This window comes from Pinus tabuliformis, chromosome 4_2 (assembly GCF_031772625.1).
Source record: "Pinus tabuliformis cultivar Carrire ecotype Pingquan chromosome 4_2, CPIR1, whole genome shotgun sequence".
In the NCBI taxonomy this organism is placed as follows: Eukaryota; Viridiplantae; Streptophyta; class Pinopsida; order Pinales; family Pinaceae; genus Pinus; species Pinus tabuliformis.
In genome coordinates, this window is record NC_142304.1 from 488,292,130 (window position 1) to 488,310,213 (window position 18,084).

The following is an 18,084-nucleotide window of genomic DNA, read 5'->3' on the forward strand; positions in this document are numbered from 1 at the left end:
ACCAGGTACCATCTTGCTTCGAAACCAAAGCAATAGGAGACCCACAAAGAGATGTACTAGGCCTGATGACCCCTTTGTCTAGCAGCTATTGAATTTGCTTCTTAATTTTTGCATTCTCCAAAACTGACATTCTATACATGCTAATATTTGGAAGTGGTGCATCCTGCTGCGATTGAATCTCATGTTGGATTCCTCTTTTTGGAGGCAACCCTTCAGGTTCCTGAAACATCTTTTCATAAGTGTTAACAACTTCAACCAATTCATGCTTGAGTTTAGTATCACATCCTATGAAAGCTTCAGATTCAATAGTATCTTTAGCTTTAATCATCAAAAACACAAAATTCTTACTAGCATTCACAAGCTTTTTCATTTGACCAGCACTAACAAAAGATAAGTTCATCTTTTTGTTGTGTGCTCTAACAATATACTCAACTTCATTTTTAAAAAGATGATATTTGTTCTCATGACGATAAAATATGGCTTTTCGGTCATATAAGTATGGACTCCCAAAAACAATCCCGCAAATATCAAGTGGCACACTCTACCTCATCTATAAAATAAGCAGTGATGGCAAATTTGAGTTTACATTTTCTTGTCACTTGTAATTTGGCATCATCACATACCCAACCCAATGGGTATGGTTTTGCATCAGGGATAGTTTCTAAATTAAGTTTCTTGACAATTGCTTCAGAGATAAGGTTGACTTGAGATCCACTATCAAATAATGTGTCAACCCTTGCATGTTTTGTAATGACAGAGATATGGAAAAGCTCACTTCTTTCTTTATCATTTTGAGATTCATTAAGCTTACTAGAAGAACTACCACTTGCATTAGAAGCTATGCCTTTCCCATGGTTGTGATTTTGGTTCCATCACCTGAATCGGATCCTAGATCCTGTTGAGTTGTAGCAACAATCTTTTGTTTCCCTTTGTTATTGAACTTCTTTGGTCTCAATTCTGGATGTAATTTCCAAAAATGGTCTTCATCATGACCATCTTTTGAACAATGTTTATAGGTAAGTTTCTCTCCCTCTTTCTTAACAGTAGCATTCTTCTTCCCTTTGCTTTTAAACTTCCCCTTTCCTTTGTTTCCAGATTAAAAGGTTTATCGCAGGCCTTTTGAGGAACATTCTTGCCTCTTGATTCTAAATCAGTTGTTTGAACACATACTTCATCTAAATTGGTGGGATTAAACATAAGTATAGTATGTCTCAAATAACTATGTAATCCCCTATATATTTCAGGAGAGTATCTTGTGAAGTCAAATCAATACCCAAGATTAAAACTTTTCTTCTAAATTCTTGTGTGTAACTTTGGACATTGCGACCTTTAGCTTGTCCAAAACTTTTCCAAACCATAATTGGTTTTTCCATGTAAGCTAATGGATAAAATTGTCTTCTTAATGCAACTATAAAATCATTCCAAGAAGAGATAATGTTACCACTTTTCTTCAAATCTTCTTGAGTTCTGGCCTCCCACCAGATGAGAGTTGTACCTTCCAAGCGAAGAGAAGCAAGTTGGATCTTTGTGACATCATCATCAATCTTTTGAATCCTGCAATAGACTTCAATTTAATGAACCCAATTATCCAACTTCTCAGCATTTACTTCCCCATTGTACATAGGCAATTCAAACTTGACATCAAGCTTAATCAAAGGAAACTTAGCATGTCTATTTGGAGATGGAGGAGGAGTAGGTCTATGAGATGAAGGAGGTGAGGATGGAGGTGTAGGTGGAGGTGGAGGTTTTCTCCCATGACCACCATTACCTTTTGGTTGATTAGAACTTTCTCCTTGCAACCTTGTTGTCTGTTCATTGCACAACAATTTCACCATCTCAGACATATCATAGATGGCCTTTCTAAAATCTCTCTCATCCTCAGGAATTAGTTCTTGTCCTTCTTCATGTGCCATGACTTGTGGTGTTTGTGGCCTCCTTGGGCCAATTTGAGGGTTTGGTTCTTCAAGTAATCATTCTCCTCTTCTCAATTTAGACTTTGCAAGCATTAAAAAAAACCACTTGCAAATCTTGCCAAACTTTCGCAAAAACCATGCTTTGATACCAAACTGCTTTGATTAACGAAAAAAAAATTGAAGCTTTCATGTAAAGTTTTGCAAGCTAGTTTATGTCTTTTAGGCAATGGATCATGATTGCAAAAGCACACAAACTAAGTTAAATTTTGCAGATTTTTAACAATTAAAATGGACAATAAGTAACATCAAAACACAATAAATTGATGACGGAGTTCACCCCTCCTGGGCTATGTCTTCGTGTCCATTTTTCAATGGTGGCCCTATATGCTCAAATGTTCAAAAACATCAACATGCAATGCTCAAATTGCAAAAATAACACTGCCATTGCATCCAAAATGCCCAAAAACCCTTGTATAAACTCTTCTTGGGCTCAAAAACGCTGAAAAATGGCCAAGTTAGACCTCTTTCTCCATTCTGCCTACAAAATGCTTTGCACTTCAAAAGTGGCAACAATCTAGCTCAGTGGTAGATTGGTAAGGTGTAGAGTTGGAAACCTGCAGGTCTCGAGTTCGACCCACGAAATCAGGCGCGTTGGGTGCATTTTTTTGAATAATTAAATAAGTTTTTTAATGGTCGAGCCCTTCGCCCCTTTTTGTCTACTCTGGTCAGTCGTATGGTAAAATTGATGACTGAGGGGCGCAGACCATAGGTCACGCACCTCCTGGTCCCACTCCCGGTCTCGTGCGATTGATATGACCGTGTTTGGGGTACGCCCCTTCAAAACCTCCGCCAGTGGTCGTGTGACTTGTGATGTGGCCTAGGGCTATTAGCCTTGGCACTTAACTGTTCGCTTTAACCTCTCGACACGTTCACCTTCGGTTTAGAGTTATCATATGACTTGGGGTTGGGCTAGTTGGGCGCACCCGCCGGCTCGGCCCTCCCCCCAACTACCGAACAACATGACTTCGAATAAAAGTTTGCCACCCGTATATAACAAGGAACACCGGTGGCACAATAGTAGAGCAATCGGTTAGTTCGTGGGAGGTCAGCAGTTCAAAACCCGCAGAGTGTTGGTCAGTTGACCTAACCAATTTTGGCCTCATCCAGAGTGCCACATGGTGCCCTAAGATTGGGCCACGTGTCACTCAATGATTGGTCCATACCAAAACACCGTCAACCAATAAGAGCGTGCCAATTATCCACATATGACTTGACCACATGTCAAGTTTTGATTGGCTCCTTACTCCTCAGTCACCCTGCTAACGTCAACAACACGTCAGTGTACGAACTTCCACGTGGCATTAATACACTGCACAATCAACCCTGCAAGTTGACTTTTTCACTGCTTGCCAAAAACTTCAGAATTGTGATAACTTCCTCATACAATGTCATATTGAGACAATTAAAGCATCGTTGGAATCAGAACGACGAGATCTATGATTTGGCATCGGTTTCAAGAGAATTTGAGCACTTTCATTTTTTAGCGTATTTTTTTATCCCTTGGATCAATATATAAGATTAAGCACATTGCCGATGGAAGTATTGATAAATACAAGGCAAGGTTCATGGTAAAGGGATCTCCCATAAATAAGGAGAAGATTACGATGAGACCTCTGCTCCAGTTGTCAAGTACACGTCCTTTAGATCCATCATCGCTCTCGCTACTTCAATGGGATGGAATTTACATCAGATGGATGTGAAGACTGCTTTCCTCAATGGTGTGATTGAGGAAGAGGTGCACATTGAGCAACCTCAAGGCTTTGAGGTGCATGGAAAGGAATCTCATGTCTACAAGTTGAATAAGGCCTTGTATGGACTCATTCAAGCTCCACGAGCTTGGTATGCTCGTATCAACAACTCTATGACGAGATTGGGATTTACCAAGAGCGATGCTGATCCAAACCTTTATTTTAAGGTTGTAAAAAATGTAGTTGTGATCCTATTACTTTATGTTGATGACTTGTTTTTGGTAGGTGCTTAGCCTATTATTATCCAGTGCAAGAAGTAATTGGCTTTTGAATTTGACATGAAGGACCTTGGTTTGATGCATTACAACTTAGGACTAGAATTATGGCAGAACCCTAGCAAAGTCTTCCTTGGTTAAGGTAAGCATGTGATTGAGATCCTTCAGAAGTTTGGTATGATGGATTGTAAATCCATGGCTACTTCCATGGTGATGAACTTGGAGAAGTTAAAAGGCTTTGAATCTAGTTTGGTAGATCCATCTATGTAATGGTGGTTGATTGGTTCACTGGTGTACTTGGTTAACACCAAGCCTAACATTTTCTTTATTGCGAACACGTTGAGCCAATTCCAGGTTAAACGGAGGCATGAGCATTGGATTGCAGCAAAGCATATTCTAAGATATATTTGTAGTACTGTGACTTATGGCTTGAGATATGTTTCAAACAAGGATGTACAACTTCTGGGATATACAAACATAGATTGGGCTGAAAATGCTAAGGATAGGAAAAGTACCTAGGGAGTATGCTTCAGTTTGGGTTCTGCTATGATATCTTATAGGAGCAATAAGCAGAGGCCAGTTGCGCTCAACACTGCAGAAGTAAAGTACATCGCAATGAATGAGGCTTGTACCAAAGCTATATAGCTCCGAAAGTTGTTTGAAAGACTATTCGACCAAGAGTTGGAACTAACGGTGATACACTATGATAATCAAAGTTGTGTGAAGCTTTCAAAGAATCCTTTGTTCCATGACAAGTCGAAGCATACTGAGATCAAGTACCACTACATTCGTGACATAATGCAAAGGAGAGCGATAAGGCTCAAGTACATCTCCACCGATGTGTAGTGAGTCGACAATCTAACGAAGTCGTTGCCCAAAGATAAGTTCGTGTACTTCGTAGACAAGTTGAGGCTTGTGGAGATTACCCCTCTCGTTGAGAGGGAGTGTTGATTTGGCACCAACATGGATGGACATTCTCCCAGTAGGGAGAATGGGTCCAAGAGGCCCAAAGTGCTCAATAGGTAGAATTGAGTGAGTCCCTCTCTGAGGAGACCTGATCACACACTAGGAAAGGGTGCAGTGAGGTTTGTGTACCCAATCACACACCGAGAAGGGTGTAGTGAGGTCCTTCAGCATCTGGACCCGATCACTAACTAGGGAAGGTTGAGTGAGGTCTTGGTCGCGAGTGCTCACCAAGAAGGGAGAGACCATGGGGACCGATCACTCTAGAGGAGTGAGTCCTTATATGCTGATGACATTGCCATGGGTTTGGTACCGCCCCGAATATGGCCACCAGAAAATGTTAATGGTAGATGATGATGGTCCCATTACGACTTTTAAAAGAAGAAAATTTGAATTTCTGAATTGTAATTTTTGGCTCTAAAAGAAGTCAAGTAAGCTCAAGCAAAAGACACCCAATCGGCCAAGACAAATTATGATATAAAGACAACTTCACCTCCTCCACAAAGGCAATTCACATCTCTCACACAAGGCATCTTCTAGGCAAGTAATAGAAGGACAAGAAGGACGAATAAGATGAAAGATCTCTTTCTCTCTCTTGCAACTTGCACGTGTGAATAAACTCTCTTCTTTATGGTTTGTAGTTTTTCTGGACATTTTGTTGTAGGGGGCCAAAATTCTAGGCTGTTGTAAAGGCTGAATTTCTGGTGCAACTAACCACTGCAAGAGGACCGAAATTCTGGGTCAAGATAGACAGAGTGAAATATTGGATCAAATTGGGAGGCTTCACTTGGGTCAAGTTTGACCATAGGTTTAGGTGTGTCTCTTGTTGAAGAGAATAATTTCTCTATTGAAAAGGTGGTTGGGTTTTTCCCCTAGTGGGCTTTCTCAAGGTAAATCTTGTCTCTTCTTTGTGCATTGTGATCTCTATTGTTCTATTGTTCTTTATGGTTGAATTTTTGAAGTATAATACTGAATTATATATTGGACTAAAAGTAAAAGAAGATCAACATCAAAAGTAAATATCAAATTTTCAGAAATATTGTGCTAGTTTCTATTGCACTAAGAAAATCAACAGTGCCCAAGAACCAAGTGATGGATAGTGAAGAAGGTAGAGCTCATTCCAGGACTTTTACCACGTGCTAATTATTGTCCCAACCATTTATTGCATTTTAACTTTCCTTTTTCTTTTATTGTGGTCATCTTATGCTATTACCTTTCTTTTAGCTACATCAACATCTAGGGCAAATTTTTCCGACCCTGACTCAAGAATATGGATGTGAGGGTTCCAATCCCAATGAACCACTAACAACAAACCCGAAGGATAGATACGAAATCAAGGGAATGGTAAAGAGTGGTAAAGTATAGAATGGTTATGGACATGCTACTTCAATCTAAGTTTCCCAAGTAGTGCCCTTCTTATAACCTTAAGACCTCAGAGGAGGTTCCACTTGACTAGGACCAAAGCCTAACTCCCCTAGTAAGATGAGAGAGCAAGTTTACAATCAAGATCAATGAATATTTAGATCATCCCTTATCCATGTTAGAATGCCCACAACATTAAGTAAAAGTAGTTGATTACAAAATAATTAAAGTATTTGCCGAGTAGTGACCCACCTTCCTTCAAGAGAAATGTCAAATGGTGTGAGAGATGTACGACCAGTGCAAACAGTAGAGGAATGTGGCATATCGACATAACTAAACAATGTATAGGGTTGTTGAGTGTCCAAGATATGAGAAAAAATTTCTCCTATTTGGTTACCACTTTTGATGGGTAACAATGCTCCACAATTACATTGGTGTACATGGTGTGTACTTATAGTTTTCTATGTATTTCGATCATAACAAACAAAACCCTTAGAGTTTAACACAACTAACTTGAAATATGTATCTCCATACCATGATCTTGTTGACGTAAATTAAACCATAAATGAATTCAAGAGTTTAAACTTTCATGCTTCGAATCTTTATTACCTTTGCAATAACAAGAGATGTCTTTGCAGAATTTGGGCTACATAAACATGTGTTTTTGTCAAGCTCTATCAGAGATAAAGAATCATTGGCTCTTGAACCAGCGGTGAGCCAAAAAGTAATTTCATCAAACAAATAACATTGAAAGGGTTACAACATATTTCCACTTAGTCACAAAAGTTACGGTAATAATTTGTATACTAAGAGTGGCGGTGCCAATATGTTTCCAAAGGGACTCGAGCAATAACATGGGAAATTAAGTGGGACACATTACTTTTTAGAGATAACATTAATATTCTATCAAGATTCAAAACAAGGCTTTCCTTTTGATTCTTGAAAGATTGCTTTTGTGTTGCATTTCTTTGATTCTTAAAAGATTGCTTTGGTTTTTTCCATTCAAAGTGGCGAATTGCAATTATATCTTTGTAAATTCAACATCATTCTGAGGGACGGTACATAGCACAACCAACCCTTGGACTCCATACAGATTTCCTTCTGAAATGATTTTGTGCAAGCATCCCACATAATCAAAGGTCCCTCATTTTGATAATTTCAACTCTCCAAACACAGAATCTCATGGAGCCAATCACATGACTAGAATGAAGTTGAATGAACATCCAAATAGTAAGCTGACTTATAAAAAACACATCAGAAATTTCTTCCTGCAATTACCTAATGACCCTTTCTTAACAAAGCCATGTTATTGAGAGAAAATTCATGATTATGTATGTATGCTACCACTTGTTCTACAGCTTTATACAAATAGTATAGATTACAATCAATGGTTTATCACAGGGAAGTGACATTATTACAAGGGCATTATTTCTTCCCAATTTCGATGAATAATTCTAAAATATCAAGCACCAATTTTTACAATTGAAAAAATAAACCACTGGCGTTCTTATTTCCATCCCTGTAGCAGGAGTCCTTTTGAAATGTGTAAAGCATGAAAGTATGTGAATTTTAAGTTTTGAGAGAAATCCATATTCGACAACATAAAATCTTCAACGAGAAAATTCCCTGCACAAGTATTTTCATACAAGATTATCAGTTTTTAATGTCTGAATGCCTATTTAGTCGTAAAAAAGTCCTTCAAGGCTCTTCATGACTTGCAGATGATTAACGAAAACGAGAATATACTATGCCCGAGTACAGAAGAAAAATGAGATGCCACCTTATCTATCTCTTGACAGGATTACAATTTAAATCAGTTGAAATAAAAATTAGAAACGGCCATGCACATTCAAGTTCAAAAGCATGACTGGTAGATTATTAAGTGACAAAAGAACCAAAGCTTTTAGTGAGTGAACAAACCATCCAGGTTGAAAGTATTCTGCCACAGACAATGGCTTAGGACCACCAAACCAATCAATTAGGAATATGCCCTCAATATTCAACTTGAAATATTGGAAATTATGATCCTTTGGCCAATCTGCATGCAAAGGCATGATGCTGTAAGCAATAAGAAAATCATTCATTATTCATACATATCTTCCACCATTAAGAATTTTGATGAGCATGTGTGTTCCTTATCCTCAAACTTCCTCTTTGAAAGTTTCTGTTAGTTTACATTTAGTTTCCTCCAAACTTGAAGAGTGACACAATCAAAGTATTCATAACGCTTTCAAGAAGACTAACAGACACATGTTCTTACCGGGCATCTCACTATGCTTTGAATACAGAGCCTTGGCAGCAAAATCTGCTTCTGTGTCATTCCTGTCAATTTGCTTCATCTGTGGCATTAAACAACCTTCTCAAATTCATTCCATGGTTTTAACTTTTGATATAATTTTTTATTTGAACTCTAAATGTATAATTGACTTATTTTCTCATGTACCTCTCTCTATATTCTTATATTAAAAGACCTTTAAGTGGAGATATTTCAAACACCCATTTGGCAATAACGTGACTTGTACATTCTGCCCACACTCGAATTTCAGTGTTTTGCAAAACTTGTACAGCAATGGAAATATCTAATGGATTAAAATAAGATTGCGATGATATGATTTAAGTCATAGACAACGTTTGAAATTCTACTTTTACTGTTTACTCTTAACAGCTTGAAAGGTAATCAAGGTTTGTTTTTGAGAAGTTCGTATTATTTCTAATATATTTCAGCAGATGATTTCAAAACATGATATCATATTAAATATGAACATGTCAAGTACTTACAGTGGTTTTTTGTGTGATTTATTAGATACGGCCACATTGCATCAACTGTATAATGATCAGGCACACAATCTCATGGGTTAAGTCAGCTGGAGTTGTGTAAAGTCAGTATTGCTTAAACTGGTTGCAGTTGATTTACGGCCCAGTTGGGTGTAAATCGGGTTGCAATGCCTCATTTTGCTAATTTTATAGGCTCAACACTTGATGCTAGTATTTCCAAAAATTACTACAATCAGTATTTTATTACAACTTATTTATATAACTTAGCTTGATATGGTAAAAGGTAGCTAACCTTATGAGCTAAAGGGATTGTTTAGCCCTAGATGATTTTCTTTTCATCCTAAGAATCTGCTCAACCTCAGTTTTAGAGTTGCATGGACCTGTGTTAATAGCCATTCAATACGCACCAAATTGAAATGCCATAATCCCTCAACAAAATTTCTGGCATAATTAGTTTGGTTACTGCCAAATTGCAAGCACTTTATTTAGAAAAGTTGAATGTAAGGGAACTATGAACATCTTTTTCCATGCAGTTTTTTTTACATGTAAGAGGTAGGTCAGATATTTTATAATGGGTGGAAAAATATATTTATATGCATGGCAGAAAGATTCAGTAGAAGAGCCTTAACCTCAATTCCTTGTCATGGCCTGCCGAGCTCTTGGCTTGAGCACTATCATAAACAAAAATTGGAACTGTCCGAATATGTTCTGGCCTCTGGCCTCTGGCCTCTATAGTTAAACATAGACCTAAGAAGCAGCACATGGCATATCCTGGCATGTGGCCCTTATATTCAATCCAACACAAAAATAAACAGTCTTGAAAAGAGCCTGGCCTGTGGAATGTTCCTCTTTGTCCAAGGAGATTGAATGCTGGGGGTCATCACCAGCCTTGTGTTCTCCTCCTCCCTCTTCATTGTCTTCTGGAGCCCAGTCTGAACCTTGGAAGGATTGCAGCAGGAAGTAGCATGTATCGTTTCACTGGTGCATCTCTTCTTAAATTTCTTTCAGAAGTGGATTGCTTCTCTATCAGACTAAATCCAAGTGGAATCCATTGTAAATATTCCAAAACCTAGGTGACTGTTGTCCTATGCTTCTTTATCTAATAAATTAGATATCAAATTTACTCAATAATAGAAATAAAAGTATAAGCATGCATCAATCACACAGATGGTTGGAAAATAGCAGAAGCATAAAACGTGAAACACAAAATCTGTCATTCAAATCAGCATATCACTAATGACTCAAAACTTACAAGGACACCTCAAAAATGAGTTTTTTTGCCTGCTGAATGAGAAAACTAAAAAACAGGTCTGAGATACCTGTGGTATGGTTCTGCCCATACAACTAAACGGACTGTCTGTATGATTGTATGAAATCCATATGGTCTGTCCATATGACTGTAAAATTCATTGCATCGATAGATCTGCAACCTGCAATCATTGTTGAGCTGCTCTTCTCACTGCTGCACTGTTTTCACCTTTCCTCGGCCTCTTTCTTTGCATTCAAACAAAACTATCTTCACGAAGAATCAATGTGTTTTTTCCCTCTACCTTGCCTTGCCTTTATATTTGTAGCAAAGAAACTATTTTAAGATTAATCCTAGTCTAAAGGCACTATGTGCAAAAAGGTCATTGGTTCAAATACCCGGTGGGTATTTACCCCACAGAAAAAATAATAATAACATAAGAGGCTTTGCAGATTTGAGGGTTTTTGATGCGTCGGTGTGACCCGATGACCAGTTTGGGAGGGTTTGCATCCTCGCCCCCTCTGCCTGCTCCCAATATAGACGCTTTTAACTCGTTGGTTGCGAATGGGCCAAGGTTTCAGAGGGCAAATCCTTCTCGTTTCTTCAAGAAATTGGAGGAAATCCTAAATTTGGAGGTATTTGCACCTCAATCAAGAATCAAGCTCTCCCACTGGCCAAGCGTGAACTACTCAGCGAGTTCATGAGGATCTGACTCTCCCCGCATTTTGTGAAGTTGTGGGTGGAAAAAAATTGGAAACCCATGATCAAGGATTTTGTCTCTTTGGCCTTTCTGCAAAAAAGGGTCTTTTACTTTCTTCTTTGAAAACAAGGTAAATCGAGACCTGATTTTTAGAAGTGGGTCTTATTTCAAGGGGGCTCAAGGGTTATATCTGGATCGGTGGAGTCCAAATTTTAGCTCGGAAAGTGATGTTCTATCTACAGTCCCAATATGGGTGAAACTCCCCTTTTTGCCATTGCATTGTTGGAAGAATACCACTTTCAAAAGTATTGGCAATGCCCTTGGCAAGTATATTGATCATGCCGAGCCACGAAAGGAGCTTTTCTCTTGTGCCAGGATTTGTGTAGAAGTGGATCTAGATAAGAGGCTACCAACAGTGATAAATCTCAATATGGACAGTTCGTCCTGTTGCCGAAAAATCTAGCATGTCTTATAGAGGAGTGCTCTACAAAGGCAAGCATTAGACTATGTGACAACAATGAGGTGTGGTCCACTGTCACCACAACCACTACCCCCTGTTGTTTATGGACTTTCACCAATGGGAGGCTTCCTGGTAAATAGATCACCTATGAGAGATATTCTTGGCTTAGAGGTTTAAGGTGACACAATAGGCTCCTAAAGGATGGCTCTACTTAGGTACAAGGCTTAACCAATGACAGCAAGGAAATTCACATCCCTTTAGAGAGATCAAGTTACGGTATGCTAGACCTAGGGTTTGAGTAATAAGATGCAAATTGAAATATCCGAAGGTCAAGATGCCAAGGAAAAGGTTTCCAATGATGAATATTAGCAAGCCAATGGCATATGAAACCTTCAAGAAGTCCTCAAGTTGAAGCTTAACCAAACTAGGGTTTTTCCTAAGGAAAAATAGCTAGGGCAAGAGAAATCAAGGTGAAAAATGGATGGATTAGCCACCAAGGAGGTTTATTTGAGGCAACCAAATGTACCCTTGATGTTGAATCCTTCCACACCCAAAAATTCTTCTCTTAGACAATTTCACTCCAAACCCTAATTAGGTCACTTATCCTTAAGAGGACCAAATTTAGAAAGAGAGAGAGTGAAATTCGATTTATGGATAAGAAAAGGTTTGATCACCAATTAGACAAGGTCAATGCCTAGTCCTTGGGTGGATGGAGTCTATGGATGTTATAGATTAGCTAATTATTGCAACGGAGTAAGGTTGTTTTGATGCCCTAGCACAAAACCTTAACTATTATCTTTGTGAGGGATTAAAGACACTTGGAAGAGCTATAACAAGAGTTCACCAAGAGGATTACCATTCACATTCCATATATGAGTAATGCAAACAATGAGGATATCCAACTTCTATACAATTAATCTTCGATAATCAATGGTGCAATAGAAAAACCCTAGATAACCATTACATTCCATACATTAGACATAAAATAAAAAATTCATCGATGACGACAAGGTACACTTACAAGATGAAATGCATGAATAATCCAATGTTGATCCAAGATAACTTCTCCAAAGACAAGATAGTAGCTCCAATGAACAAAATACTGCATAGATCACAACTTCTCCAAAATGCAGGAGGCCGAAATCTCACAAGAGGGTTGATTTAGTCACACGTGATGATGATTTACTACAATGAGCCTCTCCTCTATTTATATGAGTAGGACACCTAATAAGCCTAATAATCTCCTAAAAGCATGTTTGAAGACAACATATGCTTGGGTTACAACCCAACCCACTAGATTTTGATCTTAAGTGTTAAAATAAGCCCACACGTGTGAGTCACTAGGCTTCTAGGGTTGACATCATGCATAAAATAGCCTCCAAATGCCATGCCCAAGCATTGCAAGGTGTCAAATGTGATGTGGAAGCATGTAAAAAATCATGATTTGAGGGTTTGCACTCAAATTCACCTCAATGGCTCCCTGTGGTCCTAAAATCAAACTGGGGAACCACAAAGTGCCTTCCATGGGCCTCCAACTACTCAAAGTGTCCATCTCTACTCCAGCGTTGAGGGCTTTCCAGGTGCTATTAGCCCTCCCATGTCTCTGAAGGTGAGACCTCATCTAGGCCCTGAATCAGTTGCCATTCATTAATTGGTGCTAAGGTCAGCCTAGGGGCATGCTGGGTCAAGTGTGTCATCCTGAAGAATCATCAAGTCCAATTTAAAGTGGCACAACATCTTGGATGTAGGAGGTGCCCTAGTACATGTGTGGTGTGATGTTGCTACTAGGAGGCCCAAGAGTCTCAACGCTTTGCTTGATAGTGCCAATATGTCTCTTTAATGGCCCGGGTACCTCTCTATTGAAAGCAACTAGTCATTAGGGACAAAAATCACTCTTGCATCTAAGTGAACCAAGTTTGAGTGTCATGGGCTATTTAATGCTCCATACAAATATTCCCTTCCAAAATCAGGGCCTTGAACTCGCAATGGTGTTTTCTCGCTAGGTAGGAGTGGCTAAAGGGGAACCCTATTGGGTGTTTCCATCCCCTAAGGGGAAGTAACATTTCCTTGGTCCACCCTTCAATCGATAGGTGTTAGTGAATAATAATGACAATAACGTAGGGGATAAGACTTCATGGCCAAGTGCCATGGTCAAAGGTATCAACTAATGGGGGTTTCCACATCCCAAGTGTATAGATTTGAGGAGGGAGCATTCATGGATGCATGAGTTACCAACTTGGCCTTTTTTTTTCCACCCCTCTTGTGCACTTTTACTTTTTCTTGATAAGACTTCATGGCCAAGTGCCATGGTCAAAGGTATCAACTAATGGGGGTGTCCACATCCTAAGTGTATAGATTTGAAGAGGGAGCATTCATGGATGCATGAGTTACCAACTTGGCCTTTTTTTTCCACCCCTCTTGTGCACTTCTACTTTTTCTTGATTTTTCTTTGTATTACTGCTCATAGCTCAAGGGTTAGAGCTTGCTTTGAATGATATAGTAGTTGTATTACCCCTTAATGATGAGTCAGTTTATTGCTCATCGGGGTTGGGACATGCAAAGGTTCTTTTTTATTATGCAATAAAGCAACATGTGCTCGGGAACCAGGTGATGGCCATAATGAGTGAGGTAGAGCTCATGCAAGGCTTTTGCCCACGTGCTAATGTGTATGTCCCTAGCCATCTTTTGCATTTTGATATTCTTTCTTTTAGTTTTGTTGTGGCCATGATATGCTCTTTATATTTCTTTTAGCAGCATCAACCTCCTAGGACAAAATTTCTAAACTCTACTCAGCTATGTGGATGTATGGGTGTCAAATCCCAAAAACCAATGGTCAGTTGAACTTGAAGAATGGATGTGAGATACGGGCTTGTAACATTTGATGGAAAATGTTAAGTATGACACATGGATAGATGGAACTACGCTATTTCAATCAGGGCTTCCCAAGTAGTGCCCCTCCTATACCCATTTGGCCATTAAGGGAGGTCCCACTAGACTAATAGAAGATTAACCCCCCCTTGAAGGTGAGAGAACAAGATCATGGTCAAAGCCCATCCTTCTTCTAGATCACACCATAATCCATATCAAATACCCAAATACAAACAAGCATAAGCACCCAATTACAAAATGATTAAAGTACCTTTGAGAGGAAGCCCACCTTTATCCATGGGCTCATGCTGGATGAATGAGGAGTATATGGCTGATGCAAGTGGTGAAGATATAATGGCATATCATCAACTAGTGGTGGTTGTCAGGGGTTTCTGGCTATGTGGCTGACCGACTGACTGTCGAGAATAGGAGAAAAGTTTTCTCCTATAGGACTACCATTTTGGTAGATAACATCTGGTTCCAACTCGGGGACATGAGCTCACCGTAGAGCGCATGATCCATATGCTCGAACGAGGAGTTCACGAGAACTCCAACAATCCCTAGGTTTGCATACCTATAACCTGCACATTGCAATCAACTTGTTTGGGTTCATGTGCACTGGGTGTAGTGTATCACCCATGTTTTATATGAAGATAATACAATCAGTACAGAAAATAAAATTATTTTGAAATCTATTCTAGCATGAAACATGATATGAACGATGTTAGAATGGTCACACAATATGCAATGAAACTAAACTAAAATGCATGAATAATGTACACCAGTTTCCATCAAAGAAAGTAAGGTGGCTCCCTTTCATCGAAGAAGGTAAAAAGCTCATCATCAAGCTTGGCAATGTAAAAGTATTCTACACCCACTTTCCCATGGATTCTACGACTGAATCTGATTTGGACATCATGATACAACGAAGTTGATGTCTCAAAGCTAATTTCTTGCTAATGTTCTTACTCTTGAACAAACCCACCAAGGCATCATGCATCTCTTTAGCAGTCTTCAATTTAACAGCATGTGGAATCAAGTGGTCCTTGATGGAATCTATCAAGATCCTCTTAGCCTTTGCTTCATTCTTCTTGTGCCTGGCTTTCTCATCAGCTCCCTTTGGTTCTAGAACAACTTCCTTCACATGATTCTAAATATCATTTTCTTCCAAGACAAGGAGTATCCTGGTCTTCCAAGATCTGAAATTTGTAGCACCATCCAACCTGTCTTCTACCATGAGACTGAGTACCATCTTGGTATGAGAATTGAGACCCATACAAGCTGCCTGAATACTAGAATCTGAGGTTGTTCAATGGCTGATATTTTAGCAAAGCTCTAGTACCATGTTGAAATTCTATGGCAAGTGCAGCAAAATACAATTTTTTGCCTGATAATTACTTCCTAATGATTTTAAATAGTAATTTTATGCCACTGTTATCATTGAATAATTATCTCAATAGTAAATGTAGTGGAAACACTAAAGATCATAGAAACACAGCCTAAGTCACCTGACACGTAGGACACGCAAATTCAAGTGTCTGACACAGGGCATGAAGACCCCCTAGAACAGGACACGTTATATATTATTTTATTGAATATATATATATATTAAAAATTAATACTAAATAGATATTTCTTACAGAAATTCTCATTCATGATACAAATTCAGATATAGATCTAGATTCTACATTGTAAATTTAAAATTTGTAAGTTGTACAATGCAACATTATGCATACAAATACAATCGTGATAGATTCGTCAATTATCCAATAGGAGAAAGACAAGAAACTACAGTTTTCTCATCAAGTCATCAAAATCAAAATGTGTTACATATGTAGTAGCAATGCCAATGGCAAATAGAAATAGCAAATGCAAAACAACTACAAGGTAGTAGGTAGCTCATCAATCATCATCATCAAAATCAACATCACAGTTATGGTCACCGCTGGTCTCCTCTGTATCCAATGTAATCTCTGCATCTGTTGGTGTGGAGGATGACCCCTCAAGAGTATCACCATCATCAAAAGTGACAGGCTCTAGCACTGGGTCATTAAGATCCAAGTTGGCCAATGCCAACTCAACACTGTTGTCCAAACCCATATCATCAGGAAAGACATCACACATCTTTGTCTTTCCCTTCAACCACTCATCCCTCTGCATGTAAATAAGACAAAGGTTGGTGTGCACATACACCATTGTCTCTGCCCTAGACTGCTCAAGCCTGCTCTTCTTGACACTATACAAATTCCCATATGTGCTCCAATTCCTCTCGCAACAAGAGGATGAAGTCACCTGAGAGAGGAGCCTCATGGCTAATTGCTGTAGAGGAGGGCTTGTTGCCCCATGAGTTGCCCACCACGAATAGGGTTTCTTAGTCCCCCTATCTCTAATAACATCATAGCCTACAAATTGCTCAGTGCCAGTGGAAATCTCTGCAAAGGCATCCTCCACCTCATCAAGGGATGCTCTATCCTGAAATATCCACCTCAATGCATCCTTCCTCCCCTGTGAAATTTCACCATCCACGTGAGGAGGGAATTTGCGGGGAGGTCTACCACTCAACCACTCATGGCTAGAGTATTTTGGGTTCAAAGGGTGAGCCAAACAATGCAAAGGTGTGCAATTCTTGTCCCATATGTTGACAAGAATATCTTGTATGGTGGTGAAGAAGGCCTTTGATGATGTCTCATACTCAAGGCACTCACTCTGTAAAATAATGGTCCTCACGGACTTAATCATGGAACCCCATCCCTCATAAACCTCTCCTAGGATGGATTGGTCTATATATGCAAATTGTAGCAAAGCAATGATAGGGTCCATGATCTTAATAATGATATCTACCCTCTCCCACCAAGAATCACCTAACACTGTGTCCTTGACTCTTTTTTAGGCTGCTTGATATGTCTTTCTCCAAAAAGACCAAAACTCTGAAATAACCATGGCTCGAAGAGCAGTCTTGACCTCCCTAAACCTCTTTAGCATGATGAATGAAGAAGCAAATTGTGTATCTGTAATCTTCAATAATAATAGATGGGTGTACTCCTTGTAGATTGTGAGGGCATTTGTATGATTTTGTACAAAGTTATAGATATGTCATGCATCCTCAATAACACTTCCAATCCAAGGCACATCAGAAGCAATAGTTTTAAGTGCTAAATTCAAGGAATGGACAATGCAAGAAGTCCAAAATACTTGTGGATATTTAGCTTCCACAATCACGCCAACAACCTTGCAAACAGGTGCATTGTCTATAATGATTTGCAGACAAGAATCAACACCTACATCTTCATTAACTTTAATGAACAACTCACCAATATATTGTGCATCCTTGTATTGTCCAAGTGCATCCACTGATTTCAAGAAAACTGGTCCATTCAAGGAAGACACCATGAAGTTGATGAGTGGGTGGCGTGCTAGATCTGTCCATCCATTAGAAACAATATTAACCCTAGAAGTTGGCCATGCTGAGTTAATAGGCTCAAGCATTTTGTTCACCTCTTTCTTAGCCTTAGTCAGCAATGTCGTTCTAAGCTTCTCTAACCCAGAAGGCACATACCCTGATGGAGACTGTTGAGTTAGAGCTCGACACATCTCAAAAATAAAGGTGAGAATGCAACATTAAAGGATATGAAATTCAAATAGAAAAAGAATGCAATGGTTGTTAGTATTTTGTAGCATTGGATATGTTCTAGTGACGAAATTTGGTGGAGAAGCTAGAATACATGAGATCTCCAAGACCCAGAAATCGTTTCTGGAAATTCCACCTAGAAGTGA

General features: G+C 39.1%; 1 protein-coding gene across 2 annotated transcripts in view; it reads right to left on the reverse strand.

Moving 5' to 3' along the window:
* Window positions 1–7,552: 7,552 nt before the first annotated feature.
* Window positions 7,553–18,084, reverse strand: part of LOC149170095 (uncharacterized) — a 112,835-nt gene continuing 102,303 nt past the window's right edge. For both annotated transcript variants that reach the window (XM_089427248.1, XM_089427247.1), the window contains exons 5-7: window positions 8,522–8,600; window positions 8,182–8,299; window positions 7,553–7,887 (exon numbers count right to left, since the gene is read on the reverse strand). In XM_089427248.1, coding sequence (XP_089283374.1) covers window positions 7,872–7,887; window positions 8,182–8,299; window positions 8,522–8,600 — 213 coding nt within the window. In that variant the 3' untranslated portion in view covers window positions 7,553–7,871. The remainder of the gene's footprint in view (window positions 7,888–8,181; window positions 8,300–8,521; window positions 8,601–18,084) is intronic.